The sequence below is a fragment of the Oncorhynchus mykiss genome, chromosome 12 (genome assembly GCF_057628025.1).
Source record: "Oncorhynchus mykiss isolate SJ-2025 chromosome 12, ASM5762802v1, whole genome shotgun sequence".
Taxonomy (NCBI): Eukaryota; Metazoa; Chordata; class Actinopteri; order Salmoniformes; family Salmonidae; genus Oncorhynchus; species Oncorhynchus mykiss.
Window position 1 is genome coordinate 35,710,253 of NC_143033.1, and position 20,660 is coordinate 35,730,912.

The 20,660-nt window shown below is 41.8% G+C and overlaps 1 protein-coding gene across 14 annotated transcripts in view; it reads right to left on the reverse strand.

The window, feature by feature from the left end:
* The window catches only part of LOC110537504 (flotillin-2a), a 35,204-nt gene extending 15,107 nt beyond the window's left edge, over window positions 1–20,097 (reverse strand). The window contains exons 1-3 of one of the 14 annotated variants that reach the window (XM_090192370.1): window positions 19,575–19,837; window positions 17,874–18,017; window positions 4,885–4,966 (exon numbers count right to left, since the gene is read on the reverse strand). In XM_090192370.1, coding sequence (XP_090048496.1) covers window positions 4,885–4,966; window positions 17,874–17,910 — 119 coding nt within the window. In that variant the 5' untranslated portion in view covers window positions 17,911–18,017; window positions 19,575–19,837. Of the gene's footprint in view, window positions 1–4,884; window positions 4,967–17,873; window positions 18,018–18,795; window positions 19,494–19,574 lie in introns of those variants that run through there. The other 13 variants (XM_090192369.1, XM_090192374.1, XM_090192373.1 and 10 more) reach the window with 13 other exon arrangements.
* Window positions 20,098–20,660: the final 563 nt, after the last annotated feature.

Genomic DNA, 20,660 nt, shown 5'->3' on the forward strand with positions numbered 1-20,660 from the left:
GAGTAGGATTTTACTGAATTCACACACACTATTCAGCCTGTACTCTACACAGCCCGGTGCAGCATAAACAGTCAGAGCTGCAGTAGGCCTATATGCAAACTGACCATTGCCATTTTTGGATCTGTGAAATTTACTTTGAACTGGACTGTGTTTACAGCACTAGCGGTCGTAAGTAGATGTGCATGTTTTGAGATCAAAAGCGAGAGCTGCATGTAGCCACGAGCGCACATTTTGTTCATATTATTAGCCCAGTTATAGGTCATTTGTAGTCGGCAATAGGGGAGCGATTGCTTCCTACAAGAGCACAAAACATATACATTTCTAGACATCTTTGAAAAGTGAGTCAGGTAAAGAGCTTTGTCTTAAAAAGGGTAGTTTTGTATTTTGAGACAGGCTTGAATAAGCTAAGTAGTCAAAACGCAAAGGGTAGCATAATTTGTATGATTCTCTGTAATATATGGTATGGGAATAATAATGCATTTTATTTTGTAAAGTGGTTTCTTGCATAAAACACAACATTTTCAGTCACCTTGTATGAAGGACTAATGGCTACTCTAATGGACTAATGGCTACTCTGGTAGGCCACAGTTGAAGTCGGAAGTTTACATACACCTTAGCCAAATACATTTAGCTTTTCACAATTCCTGACATTTAATCTTAGTAAAAATTCTCTGTCCTAGGTCAGTTAGGATCACCACTTTATTTTAAGAATGTGAAAATGTCAGAATAATATTAGAGAAAATGATTTTATCACATTCCCAGTGAGTCAGAAGTTTACATACACTCAATTAGTATTTGGTAGCATTGCCTTTCAATTGTCTAACTTGGGTCAAACGTTTTGGGTAGCCTTCCACAAGCTTCCTCAATAAGTTGGGTGAATTTTGACACAATCCTCCTGACAGAGCTGGTGTAACTGAGTCAGGTTTGTGGCCTCCTTGCTCGCACACGCTTTTTCAGTTCTGCCCACAAATGTTCTATAGGATTGAGGTCAGGGCTATGTGATGGTCACTCCAATACCTTGACGGTTGTCCTTAAGTCATTTTTCCACAACTTTGGAAGTATGCTTGGGGTCATTGTCCATTTGGAAGAACCATTTGCGACCAAGCTTTAGCTTCCTGACTGATGTCTTGAGATGTTGCTTCAATATCCACATAATTTTCCTGCCTCATGATAACATCTATTTTGTGAAGTGCACCAGTCCCTCCTGCAGCAAAGTGGCGTCACAAATTGATGCTGCCACCCCCGTGCTTCATGGTTGAGATGGTGTTCTTCGGCTTGCAAGCCATCCCCTTTTTCCTCCAAACATAACGATGGTCATTATGGCAAAACAGTTATATTTTTGTTTCATCAGACCAGAGGACATTTCTCCAAAATGTACGATCTTTGTCCCCATGTGCAGTTGCAAACCGTAGTCTGGCTTTTTTTATGGCAGTTTTAGAGCAGTGGCTTCTTCCTTGATGAGCAGCCTTTCAGGTTATGTCGATATAGGACTCGTTTTACTGTGGATATAGATACTTTGGTACCCGTTTCCTCCAGCATCTTCACAAGGTCCTTTGCTGTTGTTCTGAGGTTGATTTGCACTTTTCGCACCAAAGTACGTTAATTTCTAGCAGACAGAACGCATCTCCTTCCTGAGCGGTATGACGGCTGCGTGGTACCATGGTGTTTATACTTGCATACTATTCTTTGTACAGATGAACGTGGTACTTTCAGTCATTTGGAAATTGCCTGAATGAATCAGACTTGTGGAGGTCTACAATTATTTGAGGTCTTGGCTGATTTCTTTTGATTTTCCCATGATGTCAAGCAAAGAGGCACTGAGTTTGAAGGTAGGCCTTGAAAAACAGCCACACCTCCAATTGACTCAAATGAAGCTTGAAGCTTCTAAAACCATGACATCATTTCCTGGAATTTTCCAAGCTGTTTAAAAGGCACAGTCAACTTAGTGCATGTAAACTTCTGACCCACTGGAAATGTGAGAGATTATTCACTGTCTGTAAAAAATTGTTTGAAAAATGACTTGTGTCATGCACAAAGTAGATGTCCTAACAGACTTGCCAAAACTAGTTTGTTAACAAGAAATTTGTGGAGTGGTTGAAAAACTAGTTTTAATGACGCCAACCTAAGTGTATGTAAACTTTGACTTCAACTGTACATTATGATGAATGTAGGCAACTGTGGCTATTGCAAGGTGTGGAAAGCTCTTAGAGACTTACCCAGAGATACTCAAAGCAGTAATCGCTGCCAAAGGTGCTTCTACAAAGTATTGACTTTTATTGACTGATGTTTTCACTTTGTCATTATGGGGTGTTGTGTGTAGATGAGGTGAATTTTTTTAATCTATTTTGAATTCAGGCTGTAACAACAAAATGTGGAATAAATCAAGTGGTATGAATACTTTCTCAAGGCATTGTACCTACTTACATTTTGGAAGCTAATAGATTGCATTTAGTTAAAAGATAGACAAAATTATTCTAATCAAGTCGCTTTGGGTAAGAGCGTCTGCTAGATGACTAAAATGTAAAATACTATTAACATGTAAATATGTTAACAATAATATTTAACAATAAATAGCAGAAGAATAACTGCAGATGAAATACTGCAATTGAAAATTGTACACCCAATGAGAAAACATATTTGATGAGAATCACAACTAAAATCAATTCTAGTTCTTAAAGCTTAGGCAGCTTGCCTCTAAGAGCAATAATTGATTTTTGTGATTCTCAAATATATTCTCATTGGGTGTACAATTTTCAATTACAGCATTATTTAATCTGCAGTTATTCTTCTGCTATAAGTAAATATTATTGTTAACATATTTTTACATTTTAGTCATTTAGCAGACGCTCTTATCCAAAGCGACTTGAGTACAATGATTTAGTCTTATCTTTTTAGTGCTTCACACTATCCAAACCCCACAATCGAATAAAGTTTGAAACTCTTAGCTTATAGATCACAATGCAAAAAATAAATAAAATCGGAACTAACTTCGTGCATCCTTGACAATCACTAATCAATATCCAAATATAGCACAAGTTGTCTGAAAGGGACCAAGTGTGAAAACAACTGTAAAAGAGCACCACAGGCAACAAACACTTGAGCCATCCCATGCCTCTACTTCACTTTATTTAGAGCCTTAATGGCAGGTATCCTAGCAACTACTAGACAAAAGCCCTTGGCTGAATCCCAAATCACCTCCCCTCCCTTTGCACGTTTACACACACCTCCTCCATTTGTGTCCCAAAGCTGAGGGAGTGAAAATTATTGAAGGTGTAGGGTGTAATTAGACCTTCAGATAGCCATTTTGACCGAGCCAGCCAGGTTGCAAGCATCAGAGTGAAGTGCTATCCCAACATGCACTGCAAAATGTTTGAATTTCATACAAAAGAGGTGTGCCTAATTATACTGATTTCGAGACTTGACACATCTAACAGACGAAATACCTCCCAAATGAAACATTTAACTGTTACGGAGGTTTATTAATTTGAATTTCATGCTCGTTTTATCATTTAAAAGTGGAACATGAATCGCATCAGTCAAGTCAAGAGTGTGTCCCGCAGTTGATGGGTTTATTGAGCCCATCGCCACTCTGGAAGTCACCCTCGAAGTTGTCAGCAACACGTGATAACGGAGGGCCCTCTGAGCGAGTTGGTAGGAGAGAGAGGGGGTGGTTTGGGACTCACAACTTGTCTTTATAGCTTGAAGCTAGTTCGGACATCATCCCCAAGACACGGCAGGGCAGAGACAGAGACACATACCAGGCAAGGCAGGTTAGTTAGCATGGCAGAAACAAAGAGGGAACAAACATACACATAATACATTAAATGTATAACATTAACAATACTGTATATGTAGTTAAGGGAAAATGCATCAAATAAATTGTAATGGGATTTGTTGTGTTCAGAGATATAAAAACAATCACCGCAAATGTTTTAATCTTTTCGACTTGATTTCACAACTATCATATGCGCTGTGGAAAATAAAATGTTTATTTGTTAAATACAGGCCAACTGTAATATTATCTGTCTGTAGCAGGAGAACATAATTTAGTGAGAATGAACTGCACCTGACCTTCCCTAACCTCTGTCAGTGTTTGTCTTTCCATTTCAATGCTGTGCTGTAGTGTGTACAGGGGTTGTTAGCTGCAATGTTGTGTTCGAGAGCAGCTGAGTAGTGGGTGCTGTGATGCGCTGTGTTTACACACACACACACACAAACCACTCATTTTCTTTTGTGTTGGTGAAGAGACTATAATATCTAACGTAGCTTGTAAATATGTTTAAATGTGTGGTGTAGATGTCAGGATAAATGGGCACAGTTTTAAATATGGCGTTGAGGTTTAAAAATACTCATTTGTCTACCAACAAACAATAGGCACAAATGGAGGCCTTTTGGAGGTAAATAATGGCTGGATGTTAGGGCAGTGTAGAGTGATTTCAGTGCCAACAGAAACTGTACTTGAATTCAATATTTCTGAATTTGTAATGCACAAATGTAATCATTGAATTCATAAAGTGAACTTGTATTTTATGATTTGAAACTAAAGATTGCATTCAGTTTTACAATTAAATTTAATATTTAAATTCAACATTTATCAAGTCTAGTTTCAAGCAGACAATGAATGCAATATTGAAATAAATATTGAATTTTAAAACTGAATGCAATATTTATTCAAGTTCAATTTATTAATTCAATGGTTCACTTTGTTCATTACAAACCCACAAATATTGAATTCAAATTCAATAGGCATATCTAAATACAAATTCAGAAATATTGAAATCAATTACAGTTTTTGTTGGCACTGAAATCACTCCATTGCATTGGTGTATATTTCCAAACTGTGGGCTACCTAAATCCTGTGAATGGGTTACACCTTTTCCTTACCTCTGGATGTCTGTGATGAGCCACCAGGCCCATGACCAGCCTCCCACCACATAAGTCTTCCCATCGGAGCCACAGCAACCACCTGTTGGCCAACACAGACAACATGAATATGACATTGTAACCACTATCACTGATGATAACACCATAGAAATAGTACTGTATTTTACACTGAACACATTGCTAGTCATTGTCATTGCACTGCAGTATCATTATCAGAGTATTACACTATTATTAGACCACAGTAAACCAGACCAGTATCATGGTATCAGACCAGTTTGAAGAGCTGAGGTACCAGGGAGGAGTGGGTGGTAGTGGTTGGAATATAGGTCAATAACTCAATCTAACTGAATGTAGATTGGGATTGAAATTCTTTGCTACAGTACTATAACAATGAACCATAAAGTCATAGGGTATCAAGTCAACCAAAGCTGTACCACCCCTCCACATGTCTACAAACAAACCCAATTTAGTGTTAACCTATTACAGTGTCATATTGTATGTAGTGTTATTCCCCTCTTAGTTCAGTGTATTTGTGAGTGTTTTAGGCCTCATGTAGAAACAAGTTATTTAACTGGATTTACAGTCACAACAAGCCTCCTGTAGACCACAAATGAAACTCTCACTAAGAACTTCCCCTGGCACTTACACTTCAACACTTGCTCCACATACACCAACAAACCCCAATTGATGGTGGTGACACTACTGCAGGAAAGTTAGCGCACACGCAAATGAGAAATCAAGTTCTGGAAAACACAATTGTGCTAACAAATGGCAGTTATCAAAAGGGTTTTTACTGGTATGGTTGTCGCCCCCCAGGCTATGATAAGGCCTAGAGAAAATAAACTAACAAAGACAGCTATGACATTAAGGGGATTATTTGGCCACTCCATTCTTCCGACAGGTTAGATTACTTCACGAAAGCGATGCACGGCGCATTGACGGGGCAGAACTCGGTGTTGTTATGATTGACGGTCAAATAGTTGCTAGCTATGACAAGGAAGCTGCCATGTGGGGAATCGTAGGCAGCTCATATCTTATTGATACCATGTCTTGAGGTGTTTTGACTCATCACGTCTATGCTAATATAACATTTGCTAGCTAGCTAACCAACAAGTAACAATGTATTTGAGAGAAAAGTGCTCATTGAGCAAATGTACACTGCTCAAAAAAATAAAGGGAACACTAAAATAACACATCCTAGATCTGAATGAATGAAATATTTCTTTACATAGTTGAATGTGCTGACAACAAAATCACACAAAAATGATCAATGGAAATCAAATTTATCAACCCATGGAGGTCTGGATTTGGAGTCACACTCAAAATTAAAGTGGAAAACCACACTACAGGCTGATCCAACTTTGATGTAATGTTCTTAAAACAAGTCAAAATGACGCTCAGTAGTGTGTGTGGCCTCCACGTGCCTGTATGACCTCCCTACAACGCCTGGGCATGCTCCTGATGAGGTGGCGGATGGTCTCCTGAGGGAACTCCTCCCAGACCTGGACTAAAGCATCCGTCAACTCCTGGACAGTCTGTGGTGCAACTGTTGGTGGATGGAGCGAGACATGTCCAAGATGTGCTCAATTGGATTCAGGTCTGGGGAACGGGCGGGCCAGTCCATAGCATCAATGTCTTCCTCTTACAGGAACTGCTGACACTCCAGCCACACGAGGTCTAGTATTGTCTTGCATTAGGAGGAACCCAGGGCCAACCACACCAGCATATGGTCTCACAAGGGGTCTGAGGATCTCATCTCGGTACCTAATGGCAGTCAGGCTACCTCTGGCGAGCACATGGAGGGCTGTGCGGCCCCCCAAAGAAATGCCACCCCACACCATGACTGACCCACCGCCAAACCGGTCATGCTGGAGGATGTTGCAGGCAGCAGAACGTTCTCCACGGCGTTTCCAGACTGTCACATGTGCTCAGTGTGAACCTGCTTTCATCTGTGTATATACGCTCTGAAATCTATGCCCACCGTGATGTATAGCACCGCCCACTGGGTGAAAAGGGTGTGTCCCAATATTGTCTAGGTAGGTAGCTAGGTAACTTGGTTCTTTGCAAACAATTTGCTTAGCATTCATGGAACATTGAAAATATTTGACTGCATAAATAAGCATAAATGCATAAATATTATTTAAATAAATTATGGAACAGTAAATGAAATTGTTCAACATATCTTTTGTTTTGGGTCAAGGTAGCCAGCTTGCTAGCTGACAGCAAAGGTGTCAGCTAGAGATAAAGTGCAGGAGCTTGCAGGGATTTGTAGTCTTGCATGATGTCTACTTTGATGCTAAGCACAGGGCGCCAGTGGCGAATTTGCCAATCTTGGTGTTCTCTGGCAAATGCCAAACGTCCTGCACGGTGTTGGGCTGTAAGCACAACCCCCACCTGTGGACGTCGGGCCCTCATACCACCCTCATGGAGTCTGTTTTTGACAGTTTGAGCAGACACATGCACATTTGTGGCCTGCTGGAGGTCATTTTGCAGGGCTCTGGCAGTGCTCCTCCTTGCAAAGGCGGAGGTAGTGGTCCTGCTGCTGGGTTGTTGCCCTCCTACGGCCTCCTCCACATCTCCTGATGTACTGGCCTGTCTCCTGGTAGCGCCTCCATGCTCTGGACACTACACTGACAGACGCAAGCTGTGGCAAGGTTTGCTGTATTGATGTGGCATCCTGGATGAGCTGCACTACCTGAGCCACTTGTGTGGGTTGTAGACTCCGTCTCATGCTACCACTAGAGTGAAAGCACCGCCAGCATTCAAAAGTGACCAAAACATCAGCCAGGAAGCATAGGAACTGAGAAGTGGTCTGTGGTCACCACCTGCAGAACCACTCCTTTATTGGGGGTGTCTTGCTAATTGCCTATAATTTCCACCTGTTGTCTATTCCATTTGCACAACAGCATGTGAAATTTATTGTCAGTGTTGCTTCCTAAGTGGACAGTTTGATTTCACAGAAGTGTGATTGACTTAGAGTTACATTGTGTTGTTTAAGTGTTCCCTTTATTTTTTTGAGCAGTGTATTTAGGTTTTCAATAAAATGTAGAGGAAATATAATTTAAAATGTTGTCAATCTTTTGTTTCTAAGTTAATTGGTGGGGTTTTGCTCCACGGTTGTGCACACCTCGGGTTTGTTGCGCAACAACCCACCAGTCTATTATAGCTGCCTTTCAGAAGGAGAAAATTCAGTTGAGGAGTGTTGAGAATGACTGTCAGCTGTAAGGGCAACAAGGGTCATGTAGATAAATGTTTCATGCCAAAGGAACATTGTCTGTTCATCTACCCAGACAAGCATGTGCAATATCCCTCCAAAATGTTAGGAAATGCAGTTTGCCTAAGGTACTGTAGACCTGAGAGGAAATTAAAGAATCATTCAAATTCATTTTTATTTATTTATTTTATTTCACCTTTATTTAACCAGGTAGGCAAGTTGAGAACAAGTTCTCATTTACAATTGCGACCTGGCCAAGATAAAGCAAAGCAGTTCGACACATACAACGACACAGAGTTACACATGGAGTAAAACAAACATACAGTCAATAATACAGTATAAACAAGTCTATACACGATGTGAGCAAATGAGGTGAGATAAGGGAGGTAAAGGCAAAAAGGCCATGGTGGCAAAGTAAATACAATATAGCAAGTAAAACACTGGAATGGTAGATTTGCAATGGGAGAATGTGCAAAGTAGAAATAAAAATAATGGGGTGCAAAGGAGCAAAATAACTAAATTAAATACAGTAGGGAAAGAGGTAGTTGTTTGGGCTAAATTATAGGTGGGCTATGTACAGGTGCAGTAATCTGTGAGCTGCTCTGACAGTTGGTGCTTAAAGCTAGTGAGGGAGATAAGTGTTTCCAGTTTCAGAGATTTTTGTAGTTCGTTCCAGTCATTGGCAGCAGAGAACTGGAAGGAGAGGCGGCCAAAGAAAGAATTGGTTTTGGGGGTGACTAGAGAGATATACCTGCTGGAGCGTGTGCTACAGGTGGGAGATGCAATGGTGACCAGCGAGCTGAGATAAGGGGGAACTTTACCCAGCAGGGTCTTGTAGATGACATGGAGCCAGTGGGTTTGGCGACGAGTATGAAGCGAGGGCCAGCCAACGAGAGCGTACAGGTCGCAATGGTGGGTAGTATATGGGGCTTTGGTGACAAAACGGATTGCACTGTGATAGACTGCATCCAATTTGTTGAGTAGGGTATTGGAGGCTATTTTGTAAATTACATCGCCAAAGTCGAGGATTGGTAGGATGGTCAGTTTTACAAGGGTATGTTTGGCAGCATGAGTGAAGGATGCTTTGTTGCGAAATAGGAAGCCAATTCTAGATTTAACTTTGGATTGGAGATGTTTGATATGGGTCTGGAAGGAGAGTTTACAGTCTAACCAGACACCTAAGTATTTGTAGTTGTCCACGTATTCTAAGTCAGAGCCGTCCAGAGTAGTAATGTTGGACAGGCGGGTAGGTACAGGTAGCGATCGGTTGAAGAGCATGCATTTAGTTTTACTTGTATTTAAGAGCAATTGGAGGCCACGGAAGGAGAGTTGTATGGCATTGAAGCTTGCCTGGAGGGTTGTTAACACAGTGTCCAAAGAAGGGCCAGAAGTATACAGAATGGTGTCGTCTGCGTAGAGGTGGATCAGAGACTCACCAGCAGCAAGAGCGACCTCATTGATGTATACAGAGAAGAGAGTCGGTCCAAGAATTGAACTCTGTGGCACCCCCATAGAGACTGCCAGAGGTCCGGACAGCAGACCCTCCGATTTGACACACTGAACTCTATCAGAGAAGTAGTTGGTGAACCAGGCGAGGCAATCATTTGAGAAACCAAGGCTGTCGAGTCTGCCGATGAGGATGTGGTGATTGACAGAGTCGAAAGCCTTGGCCAGATCAATGAATACGGCTGCACAGTAATGTTTCTTATCGATGGCGGTTAAGATATCATTTAGGACCTTGAGCGTGGCTGAGGTGCACCCATGACCAGCTCTGAAACCAGATTGCATAGCAGAGAAGGTATGGTGAGATTCGAAATGGTCGGTAATCTGTTTGTTGACTTGGCTTTCGAAGACCTTAGAAAGGCATGGTAGGATAGATATAGGTCTGTAGCAGTTTGGGTCAAGAGTGTCACCCCCTTTGAAGAGGGGGATGACCGCAGCTGCTTTCCAATCTTTGGGAATCTCAGACGACACGAAAGAGAGGTTGAACAGGCTAGTAATAGGGGTGGCAACAATTTTGGCAGATCATTTTAGAAAGAAAGGGTCCAGATTGTTTAGCCCGGCTGATTTGTAGGGGTCCAGATTTTGCAGCTCATTCAGAACATCAGCTGAGCAGATTTGGGAGAAGGAGAAATGGGGAAGGCTTGGGCGAATTGTTGTGGGGGGTGCAGTGCTGTTGACCGGGGTAGGAGTAGCCACGTGGAAAGCATGGCCAGCCGTAGAAAAATGCTTATTGAAATTCTCAATTATGGTGGATTTATCAGTGGTGACAGTGTTTCCTATCTTCAGTGCAGTGGGCAGCTGGGAGGAGGTGTTCTTATTCTCCATGGACTTTACAGTTGCATGAACCACCACCATAATAAATAGCCTAGAATTTTCTTGACTAAACACGAGTTTCTAAGCTTCCTTGCGGATCATGAGGACATTGTTTCATGTCACATGAATAACATTTCTGCCTTTGGGGGCCTCCCGGGTGGCGCAGTGGCTAAGGGCACTGCAGCGCCAGCTGTGCCACCAGAGACTCTGGGCTCGCGCCCAGGCTCCATCGTAACCGGCCGCAACCGGGAGGTCCGTGGGGCGACACACAATTGGCCTAGCGTCATCCGGGTTTGGTAGGTAGGGATATCCTTGTCTCATCGCGCACCAGCGACTCCTGTGGTGGGCCAGGCGTAGTGCACACTAACCAAGATTGCCAGGTGTTTCCTCCGACACATTGGTGCGGCTGGCTTCCGGGTTGAATGCACGCTGTGTTAAGAAGCAGTGCGGCTTGGTTGGGTTGTGTATCGGAGGATGCATGACTTTCGACCTTCGTCTCTCCCGAGCCCGTACAGGAGTTGTAGCGATGAGACAAGATGGTAGCTACTAACAATAGGATACCATGAAATTGGGGAGAAAAAGGGGGTAAAAATTCAACAAAAAAAATGTCTGCTGTTGTTTCTCACATGATTTGTGTGATTCAATCCTTTTATAGTGTGAGTGAGAGAAAGAAAAAAAAAGGTAAGGTATTCTGGCTCTGATAAACCACTAGCAATACAGGTTTAAAACTCACAGCAAGCAGTACCATCTAAGGGCGTCAAGCATTTCTGGCTGTTGACCAGAAATGTCCAGCTTTCACGACACCCCCACACACGAGGGGGAGACCCTGGCTTGTCTTGACTGCAAACAAACTTATTATTAGGCCTACAGAATTACATTTTATCTGCAAGGGCATCACGCTCAGAGGCTATTTACAGTGCCTTCAGAAAGTATTCACACTAGAGGTCGACCAATTAATCGGCATGGCCAATTTCAAGTTCTCATAACAATCGGAAATCAGTCATTTTGGACGCCGATTTTGCAGATTTTTTTTACACCTTTATTCAACTAGGCAAGTCAGTTAAGAACACATTCTTATTTTCAATGACAGCCTAGGAATGGTGGGTTAACTGCCTTGTTCAGGGGCAGAACGACAGCTTTTACCTTGTCAGCTCTGGGATTCAATCTTGCAACCTTACGGTTAACTAGTCCAACGCTCTAACCACCTGCCTCTCATTGCACTCCACGAGGAGCCTGCCTGTTACGCAAATGCAGTAGAAGCCAAGGTAAGTTGCTAGCCAGCATTAAAAACGTATCTTATAAAAAAACAATCATAATCACTAGTTAACTACACATGGTTGATGATATTACTAGTTTATCTAGCGTGTCCTGCGTTGCATATAATCGATGCAACGCTGGGGGATGATTTAACAAAAGCGCCTTTGCGAAAAAAAGCACAATCGTTCCACGATTGTACCTAACCATAACCACCAATGCCTTTGTTAAAATCAATACACAGAAGCATATATTTTTAAACCTGCATATTTAGCTAAAAGAAATCCAGGTTAGCAGGCAATATTAACCAGGTGAAATTGTGTCACTTCTCTTGCATTCATTGCACGCAGAGTCAGGGTATATGCAACAGTTTGGGCCGCCTGGCTCATTGCGAACGAATTTGCCAGAATTTTACATAATTATGAGGTTGTACAACGTAACAAGAATATTTAGACTTAGGGATGTTAGATAAAATACCGAACGGTTCCATATTTCACTGAAATAAACGTTTTGTTGTTGAAATGATAGTTTCCGGATTCGACCATATTAATGACCAAAAGCTTGTATTTCATGTTATAATTAAGTCTATGATTTGATATTTGATAGAGCAGTCTGACTGAGCGATGGTAGGCAGCAGCAGGCTCGTAAGCATTCATTCAAACAGCACTTTTGTGCGTTTTTCCAGCAGCTCTTCACAAGCACAGCGCTGTTTATGACTTCAAGCCTATCAGCCTAATGGCTGGTGTAACCGATGTAAAATGGCTAGCTAGTTAGCGGGGTGCGCGCTAATAGCGTTTCAAAGGTCACTCGCTTTGAGATTTGTAGTAGTTATACCCCTTGCTCCGCAAGGGCTGCGGCTTTTGTGGAGCAATGGGTAACGCTGCTTCGAGTGTGGCTGTTGTCGATGTGTTCCTGGTTCGAGCCCAGGTAGGGGCGAGGAGAGGGACGGAAGCTATACTGTTACACTGGCAATACTATAGTGCTTATAAGAACATCCAAAGTATATGAAATGCAAATGGTATAGAGAGAAATATTCCTATAATAACTACAACCTAAAACTTCTTACCTGGGAATATTGAAGACTCGCGTTAAAAGGAACCACCAGCTTTCATATGTTCTCATGTCCTGAGCAAGGAACTTAAACATCAGCTTTCTTACATGGCACATATTGCACGAGCCTTAGTTTCTGGATTTGACCATATTAATGATCTATCATCTCGAAAACAAGACCTTTATTCTTTCAGTGAAATACGGAACCGTTCCGTATTTTATCTAACGGGTGGCATCCATCAGTCTAAATATTATTGTTACATTGCACAACCTTCAATGTTATGTCATAATTATGTAAAATTCTGGCAAATTAGTTCACAATGAGCCAGGCGGCCCAAACTGTTGCATATACCCTGACTCTGCGTGCAATGAACATAAGAGATGTGACACAATTTCATCTGGTTAATATTGCCTGCTAACCTGGATTTCTTTTAGTTAAATATGCAGGTTTAAAAATGATATACTTATATAATTATATACTGCATATTGATTTTAAGAAAGGCATTGGTGTTCATGGTTAGGTACACGTTGGAGTAACGACAGTCCTTTTTTGCAAATGCGCACTGCATCGATGATATGCAACGCAGGACACGCTAGATAAACTAGTAATATCATCAACCATGTGTAGTTAACTAGTGATTGATTAAGTTTAATGCTAACTAGCATCTTACCTTGGCTTCTTACTGCATTCGCGTAACAGGCAGGCTTCTCATGAGGCAGGTGGTTAGAGCTTTGGACTAGTTAACCGTAAGGTTGCAAGATTGAATCCGAGCTGACAAGGTAAAAATCTGTCGTTCTGCCCCTGAACAAGGCAGTTAACCCACCGTTCCAAGGCATTCATTGAAAATAAGAATGTGTCCTTAACTGACTTGCCTAGTTAAAGATTAAATAAAAGGTGTAAAAAAATATAAAAAATAGGCAAAAATCAGCGTCCAAAATGACTGATTTCCGATTGTTATGAAAACTTGAAATCGGCCCTAATTAATCGGCCATTCAGATTAATTGGTCAACCTCTAATACGTACGTATGTATTGTATGGTGAAATGCCACTCAATTAAAAAATCTAGATGACTTTTTATGCAATATTGCCCAGCCCTCGTGCTGGTCAGAGACTCCCAGTACCATTCAGCACTCATTGCATACTGAAATTTTGCAATGAGGGGTGTGGGCCATATTACAAGATGGACGTCTTAATGCAGGTCTCCAAAGTGGAAAGGACCAATGCTGAAACGGACCCTGGAAGGATGGATTATTTCAGTGACTGACTTGTAGTCACAGCTGCTGCTCTGCTTCCCTCAGAATACTTCAGATGCCAGACAGACTCCACATACTAGAGGCCACCATGGGAGTGAGAATTTACCCCTTAAAAAGCATGGCATCACATTTTGGCTCGCTTCATGCCTGGTTGATTCATGCGCTATGGCTAGGACTTTGTTTCTTAGAAGAAGAAAAAGGTCCTATTTTACTAAACTTTTTTATTCTAAGAGAAAATCACAAGTGTTACTAGTGGGTGGTCTGTTCATAATGGACAGTTATCAAATTGTATTTGTCACATGCACCAAACACAATAGGTGCAGACCTTATTGAAATGTTTAGCTTCAAGCCCTTATTAAACAACAATGCAGTAAAGAAAAAGTGTTGAGTAAAAAAAAAAAAAAAGGGTCTATGCTACGTTCTCAAATAATCGTAAGGTATGCTTTCACCGTAAAGCATTTTAAATCTGACACCGTGGTTGGATTCACAAGAAGTTCATCTTTAAACCTATGTAAAATATGTTTTGTTTTCTGAATTTTTATGAGTATTTCTGTATTTGGCACTCTGCAATCTCACTGGATGTTGGCCAGGTGGGATGCTAGCGTCCCACATACCCTAGAGAGGTTAAAAGGCTGCTAAAATTGTAAATATCGGTATTGTTTTTGGCAAGGAAAATATTGGATATCAGCCAAAAATGTCATATCGGTGCATCCCTAGTTTAAATGTCTTACTCACATCGGCTACGGAGAGCGTGATCACACAGTCTTCCGGAACATCTGATGCTCTCATGCATGCTTCAGTGTTGCTTGCCTCGAAGCGAGCATAGAAGTGATTTAGCTCATCTGGTAGGCTCGTGTCACTGGGCAGCGCATGGCTGTGCTTCCCTTTGTAGTCTAATAGTTTTCAAGCCCTGCCACATCCGACGAACGTCGGAGCCGGTGTTGTACAATTCAATCCTAGTCCTGTATTGATCGTGTGATGGTTCGTTGGAGGGCACAGCAGGATTCCTTATAAGCTTCCGGGTTAGAGTCCCACTCCTTGAATGAGGCAGTTCTACCCTTTAGCTCAGTGCGAATGTTAACTGTAATCCATGGCCTCTGGTTGGAGTATGTACGTAGAGTTACTGTGGAGACGATGTTGTCGATGCACTTATTGATGAAGCCAATGACTGATGTGGTGTACTCCTCAATGCCATCAGAAGAATCCTGGAACATATTCCAGTCTGTGCTAGCAAAACAGTCCTGTAGCTTAGCATCTGCGTCATCTGACCACTTCTATATTGACCGAGCCACTGGTGCTTCCTGCTTTAGTTTTTGCATGCAAACAGGAATCAGGAGGATAGAATTATGGTCAGATTTGCCAAATGCAGGGAGAGCTTTGTACGCGCCTGTGTGTGGAGTAAAGGTGGTCTAGAGTTTTTTTCCCCCTCTGGTTGCACATTTATCATACAAGTAAAACGGATTTACGTTTCCCTGCATTAAAGTCTCCAGCCACCAAAAGCATCGCCTCTGGATGAGCGTTTTCCTGTTTGCTTATGGCCGTATACAGCTCGTTGACTGCAGTCTTAGTGACAGCATTGGTTTGTGGTGGTAAATAGACAGTTATGAAGACTATAGATAAACTCTTTGTAAATAGCGTGGTGTCTTTACTATCATTAAATTTAAGACTTAGTTTATCAAAGACTCTATGTAATTAGTGTTACGCGATTAAACTGATTAATCATGTAACTGTAATTAACTAGGAAGTCGGGGCACTAAGGACAATATTCCGATTAAAGTTGTAATTTCCTAAAATAACTTTTCAGATATTTTATATCTGAACAAATAGTCTGATTAATGAATTATTTATTTTACCTCACTTTAGTCTCATTCCAAACGTCATAAATTATTGGTTATCTGCACAAACCCAGTCTTCACTATGAGTCATCCATACATCAATTGTCTTAAATAATTTATTTATTACTAACTAACTAAGTAATTCACAGAAATGCATAAACAAACAAAGTCAATATGGTTACAAGAAATGTACAAGAAAGTGCCCTAGTGGGCTAAACCAGCATCGCGGCTTGTTAGACAAAAGGGAAGTGGTGGTCGACCAAGAAGTCACTACAGAGTTAATAATTATAACAATTGAAATGCTAATCCTTTACACATGAACGCTCACTCATTCGGGAACAATTGCAATCAATATATATTTACGCTCAGTGTGTAGTCTTGATCGCTGGTGAAAAGTTTGTTTCTTTTGTAGAATTATCAGTCTCTCTCCCTCTCTCTCTGTGTGTGGTTAGAGTGGATTGTTCAGTGACATTCATTAATTCGTTATAGAATGGATGTTTCAGCGGTTGTCGTTCTTCGCATTCAATGATACCGAATTCCTAGCTGCAGACTAGTAATTAATATCAAAGACTTGTTCTTATTCTGTCGCTATCGATAGTCTAAGAGTTTACCACGTGGTATGGTTAAAAGATTCAGCAATGGTCTACAACAGGGGTGTCAAACTCAAATACCCAGTGGGCCAAAATGTAAAACCTGAACAAAGTCACGGGCCAACATTGAACAAATTAACCTTTTAATATGGACCCAAACAAGTTTTGCTTTAACATTGAATATGGAACAAGCATCGCTTATTACCATACAATATATAATGTAATAGTGGAGACATGCGAAATCGAATTTCAAATGAAAAAACACAATGGCATTAATTTATTAAATAAATAAAATTTAAATAAAAATTGTATGCCTCTTTTCTATTTGCAGCCTTCTGATTTAAATACCAAAATAAACTTTTTCCACTGGCTAATAATTTTACAAATAAAATGATAATAAATCAACCAACCATTCAAGCCCATGCCTTGTAGCAAGAAAAAGTGCATAAAGAAAACGTTAATTATTGCACACTGGTCTAATCTGATGTGCCCAAGCCAGATACCTGGCATCTCTTAATGGATGCTAGTTCATCAATGTCTGGGCTCAAGCTCTGAGCTGAAGAAATCCTCAGTATCGAGCGAAGATGTTCATCAGTCAGACGTCTCCTGTGAGTTGTTTTGGTCATCTTCATCGAGGAGAAAAGTTGCTCGCATAGATAAGTGCTGCCGAACATGGAGAGCATCTGAGCAGCTTGGGTGCGGAGCTGAGGCATTGTGTCAGGGAAACTGGAAACTGTGCGGCGCCCACAGCATCATACTTTGACTTCAGCGTGTCATTGCACTGGAGTTCAATCAGCTCCATTTGGATGTTGGTTGGTGCATTTTCCACATCAACTGCGAAGGGATTACTAAGCAGTTCAAACTTGCATTTCTGGGCATCGAAGTCCGCAAATCGCCGGCTAAACTCAGCGGCGAGAACACTGAGTTTTTCAGCAAACTGTGCGCATGGGAACACGGCAGTAGAGATCTGCGCTTTTATGGATTGGCAGCAGGGAAAATGGCAAGGGTTTCCTTGCAGCATCTGATTCTCCCACAGGCACAGTTTAGTTTTGAAGGCCCTCACTGCAGCGTACATGTCTGTGATGATGCGCCCCCGCCCCTGAAGCTGCAGGTTCAGCGCATCGAGATGGCTCGAGATGTCACAGAGAAATGCCAGCTCACACAGGAACTTTTGCTCCCGGAGCTCTGCTGTATCCTTCCCTTTGGTTTCCAGGAATTGACATATTTCCTCACGCAGCTCGAAACATCTGTTCAGTACTTTTCCTCTGCTTAGCCATCTCACCTCTGTGTGATACGGCACGTCTGCGTATTCCGAACCACACTCCTCCAGAAAATATTTAAACTGGCGGTGATTTAGACCTTTGGCTCTTATAAAGTTAACTACCTGTGTTACTGTGGTCATAACATGTTCCATCTTTAGGGCTTTGGCACACAGTGCTTCCTGATGTATGATGCAGTGGTAAACAGTTAGCTCACCTTCACAGTTCTCTTCCCGCATCTTCTCCCGAACCATGCCCACCGCTGATTGTGGACTACAGGAAAAGGAGGGCCGAACACACCCTCATTCACATCAACAGGGCTGTAGTGGAACGGGTTGAGAGTGTCCACATCACCAACAAACTATCACGGTCAGAGGAAGGCCCAAAAAATTGTCAAAGACTCCATTCACCCAAGTCATAAACTGTTCTCTGTTACCGCACAGCAAGCGGTACCGGAGTGCCAAGTCTAGATCCAAAAGGATCCTTAACAAAATATGTCAAGAAGACCCCCAAGCCATAAGACTGTTGAACAATTAATCAAATGGCCACCCAGACTATTTACATTGACACCCCCCCTTTGTTTTTACACTGCTGCTACTCGCTGTTTATTATCTATGCAGCCACTTTACCCTTACCTACATGTACAACTTACCTTGACTAACCTGTACCCCCGGTCCCTGTACCCCCTGTATATAGCCTTAAATATTTTCCTAGTAAATATTTTCTTAACTTTATTTCTTGAACTGCATTGTTGGTTAAGGGCTTGTAAGTAAGCATTTCACGTTAAGGTCTACCTACACCTGTTGTATTCGGCCCATGTGGCAAATAAAATATTAGACAGGAAAATGGTTTCTCAAAGAGGTTATGATGAAAACAAACTACTCTGCACTGTAGTAGGCTACACCCCAAACCACAGTCAAACTACTGCAATCTGTACAAGACGGAGTACAAATCTGATTCTTTCTTCTCTAACCAACCTTACATAAACAATCAAATCGGATTTTGCTGAGTGATTTGTAATCCTCATACAGACTATCTGTCTCAATAATAAAACACAATCAAAAGGGTTGATTATGATATCATGCCTAATTTGTGTAACTTTCTACAAAAGACTAAGATAACATAGCCTAGCTACTCACGTATCCTAGTGGACCAAGGGAAGTCTGTCCTTGAAACTGCCTGAAAATGACATTGTAATCTTTCAAGGCAGTTCTCCAGTGCTGCTACAGATCAGGGTCTGTAAAGATGGAGTCAGTTTCCAGACCTTAAAAGACCTCACGCTACATCTAATGTCTCTCTCCCCTCTCCCCCCCCTTATCATGTTCCCTCCCCTCACGACTCGGAGACGGTCATTCATAATCACAACGTTCCAACGCCCCCAAACTTGAAATGCGCATCAATTACTTGATTCATAACGACATAAGTGCGATTGTGATGCTGTTGACAATCACCTGGGTGTGGCATCTGGAGAAAAAAGTGATACGTACCTCCTGCCCAGAGGAACACATAACTGCAGCGTTTAAAATAACTGGAAAGTCGGAGCACTAGAAAAGAGGCCCGAGTCCCCGAGTTGTAATTCCGAGTTGTGGGTGACTGACCGTTCAAATCGATTTGTCCCAGTCCGAGCCCGTTTTTTCCCCGAGTTCCCAGTTGTTTTGAACGCAGTGAAGTCGGAGATTCCGAGTACCCAGTTGTTTTGAACGCGGCAACTGTGAGTCAGCTATCTGTGATCTAGCTAGCTAGCTAACGTCAGAGGAATATAGTAACGGTCTACATTTTCAGAATTGGTAATGACACAATGACGAGGTTATCCATTGGGATAATCACGCGCCAATGTGCATGTCACTGTGTAAATAACAAGTGAAAGTAACATTAACTTAATATTTACAAAGTTGAAGATTAATGTAACGGTACGTACCTGAGACAACAAGGGCCTCATTTGGTCCAACAGTATGACAATTACCCATGTTATTTCAAAACGCGTATCCCAAACCAAGTGCGTCTGTAGCCTAAAAATCTTCTTCTATTGTATTATGTCAGTCCACAAGCACACGTTTGGCGCGTGCCGGTCCTCAAATGTACTTGCGTAACCCCTGCTTTAGTATACAGTTTTATAGACACTGTGCTGATTCAATCATACTGAACCGCGGGGCACCGGTCTATGGCGCGTGACGTATCTGTGCAAAAATGGTGAGGGAGGAGCGCCATCTCAAATGAAGGGAATGCGATGAACTTTCAACCAGTGCAAAACACGTCTACCCGGGCGCCCGAGACAGATTAATCGAATCTCCTCATTGATTATTTGTACGGCTAATCGATCCGAGAAAGAATAACAAAAGCGCCTTTAGCGCTTTCTGTTTTCCCCTTTTAAAGTGGCTTAGTCTTCGTCCGATTGTAATGCACATTTGGGCGTCAGCACATCGCCCACCACACTTCTTTATGCACATACAGACAAGTGTAGAATTTCACCAGCAGGCGACACTACACTACAATAAATGGTGATGGGGTCGGGGACTCATGGAATGAACGTGTTCCATAGTGGTTGTGGGCTGTTTATCGCTGAAGTAGGCCTACTGTGTACAGTATGTCAAGTGTTTGACCAGCAGGTTGATTTATTTTGCATCATTGTGCCTAGGAATAAGTATTACCAATTAATCACAGTTCAAACGTGTAGTGTGTTATTGTAGTTTTTACCTGCATTTTGAAGGAACCATCAACATACAATAAATGTAGCGGTCTTTATATGTACCACAGAGCAACCAAGAAATTAAGAGCGACACTACGGCTGACTTTTTAGCTCGACACCACGTATGTCTTTTGGGGCTTTTATGTTGATCTGCAATAATATTATGAAAAGACAGGACAGGAATAGATCAGTCTCCAACGCACCATCTGACAAGTTGTTCTTTCTCTCAGTGTTTTCTCGGACTGATGAGAACGGGAGCTAGGGATGTTAGTAGGTGACGTAAGCACCCAGATTAAATAAAAATACATTTAACTAAAT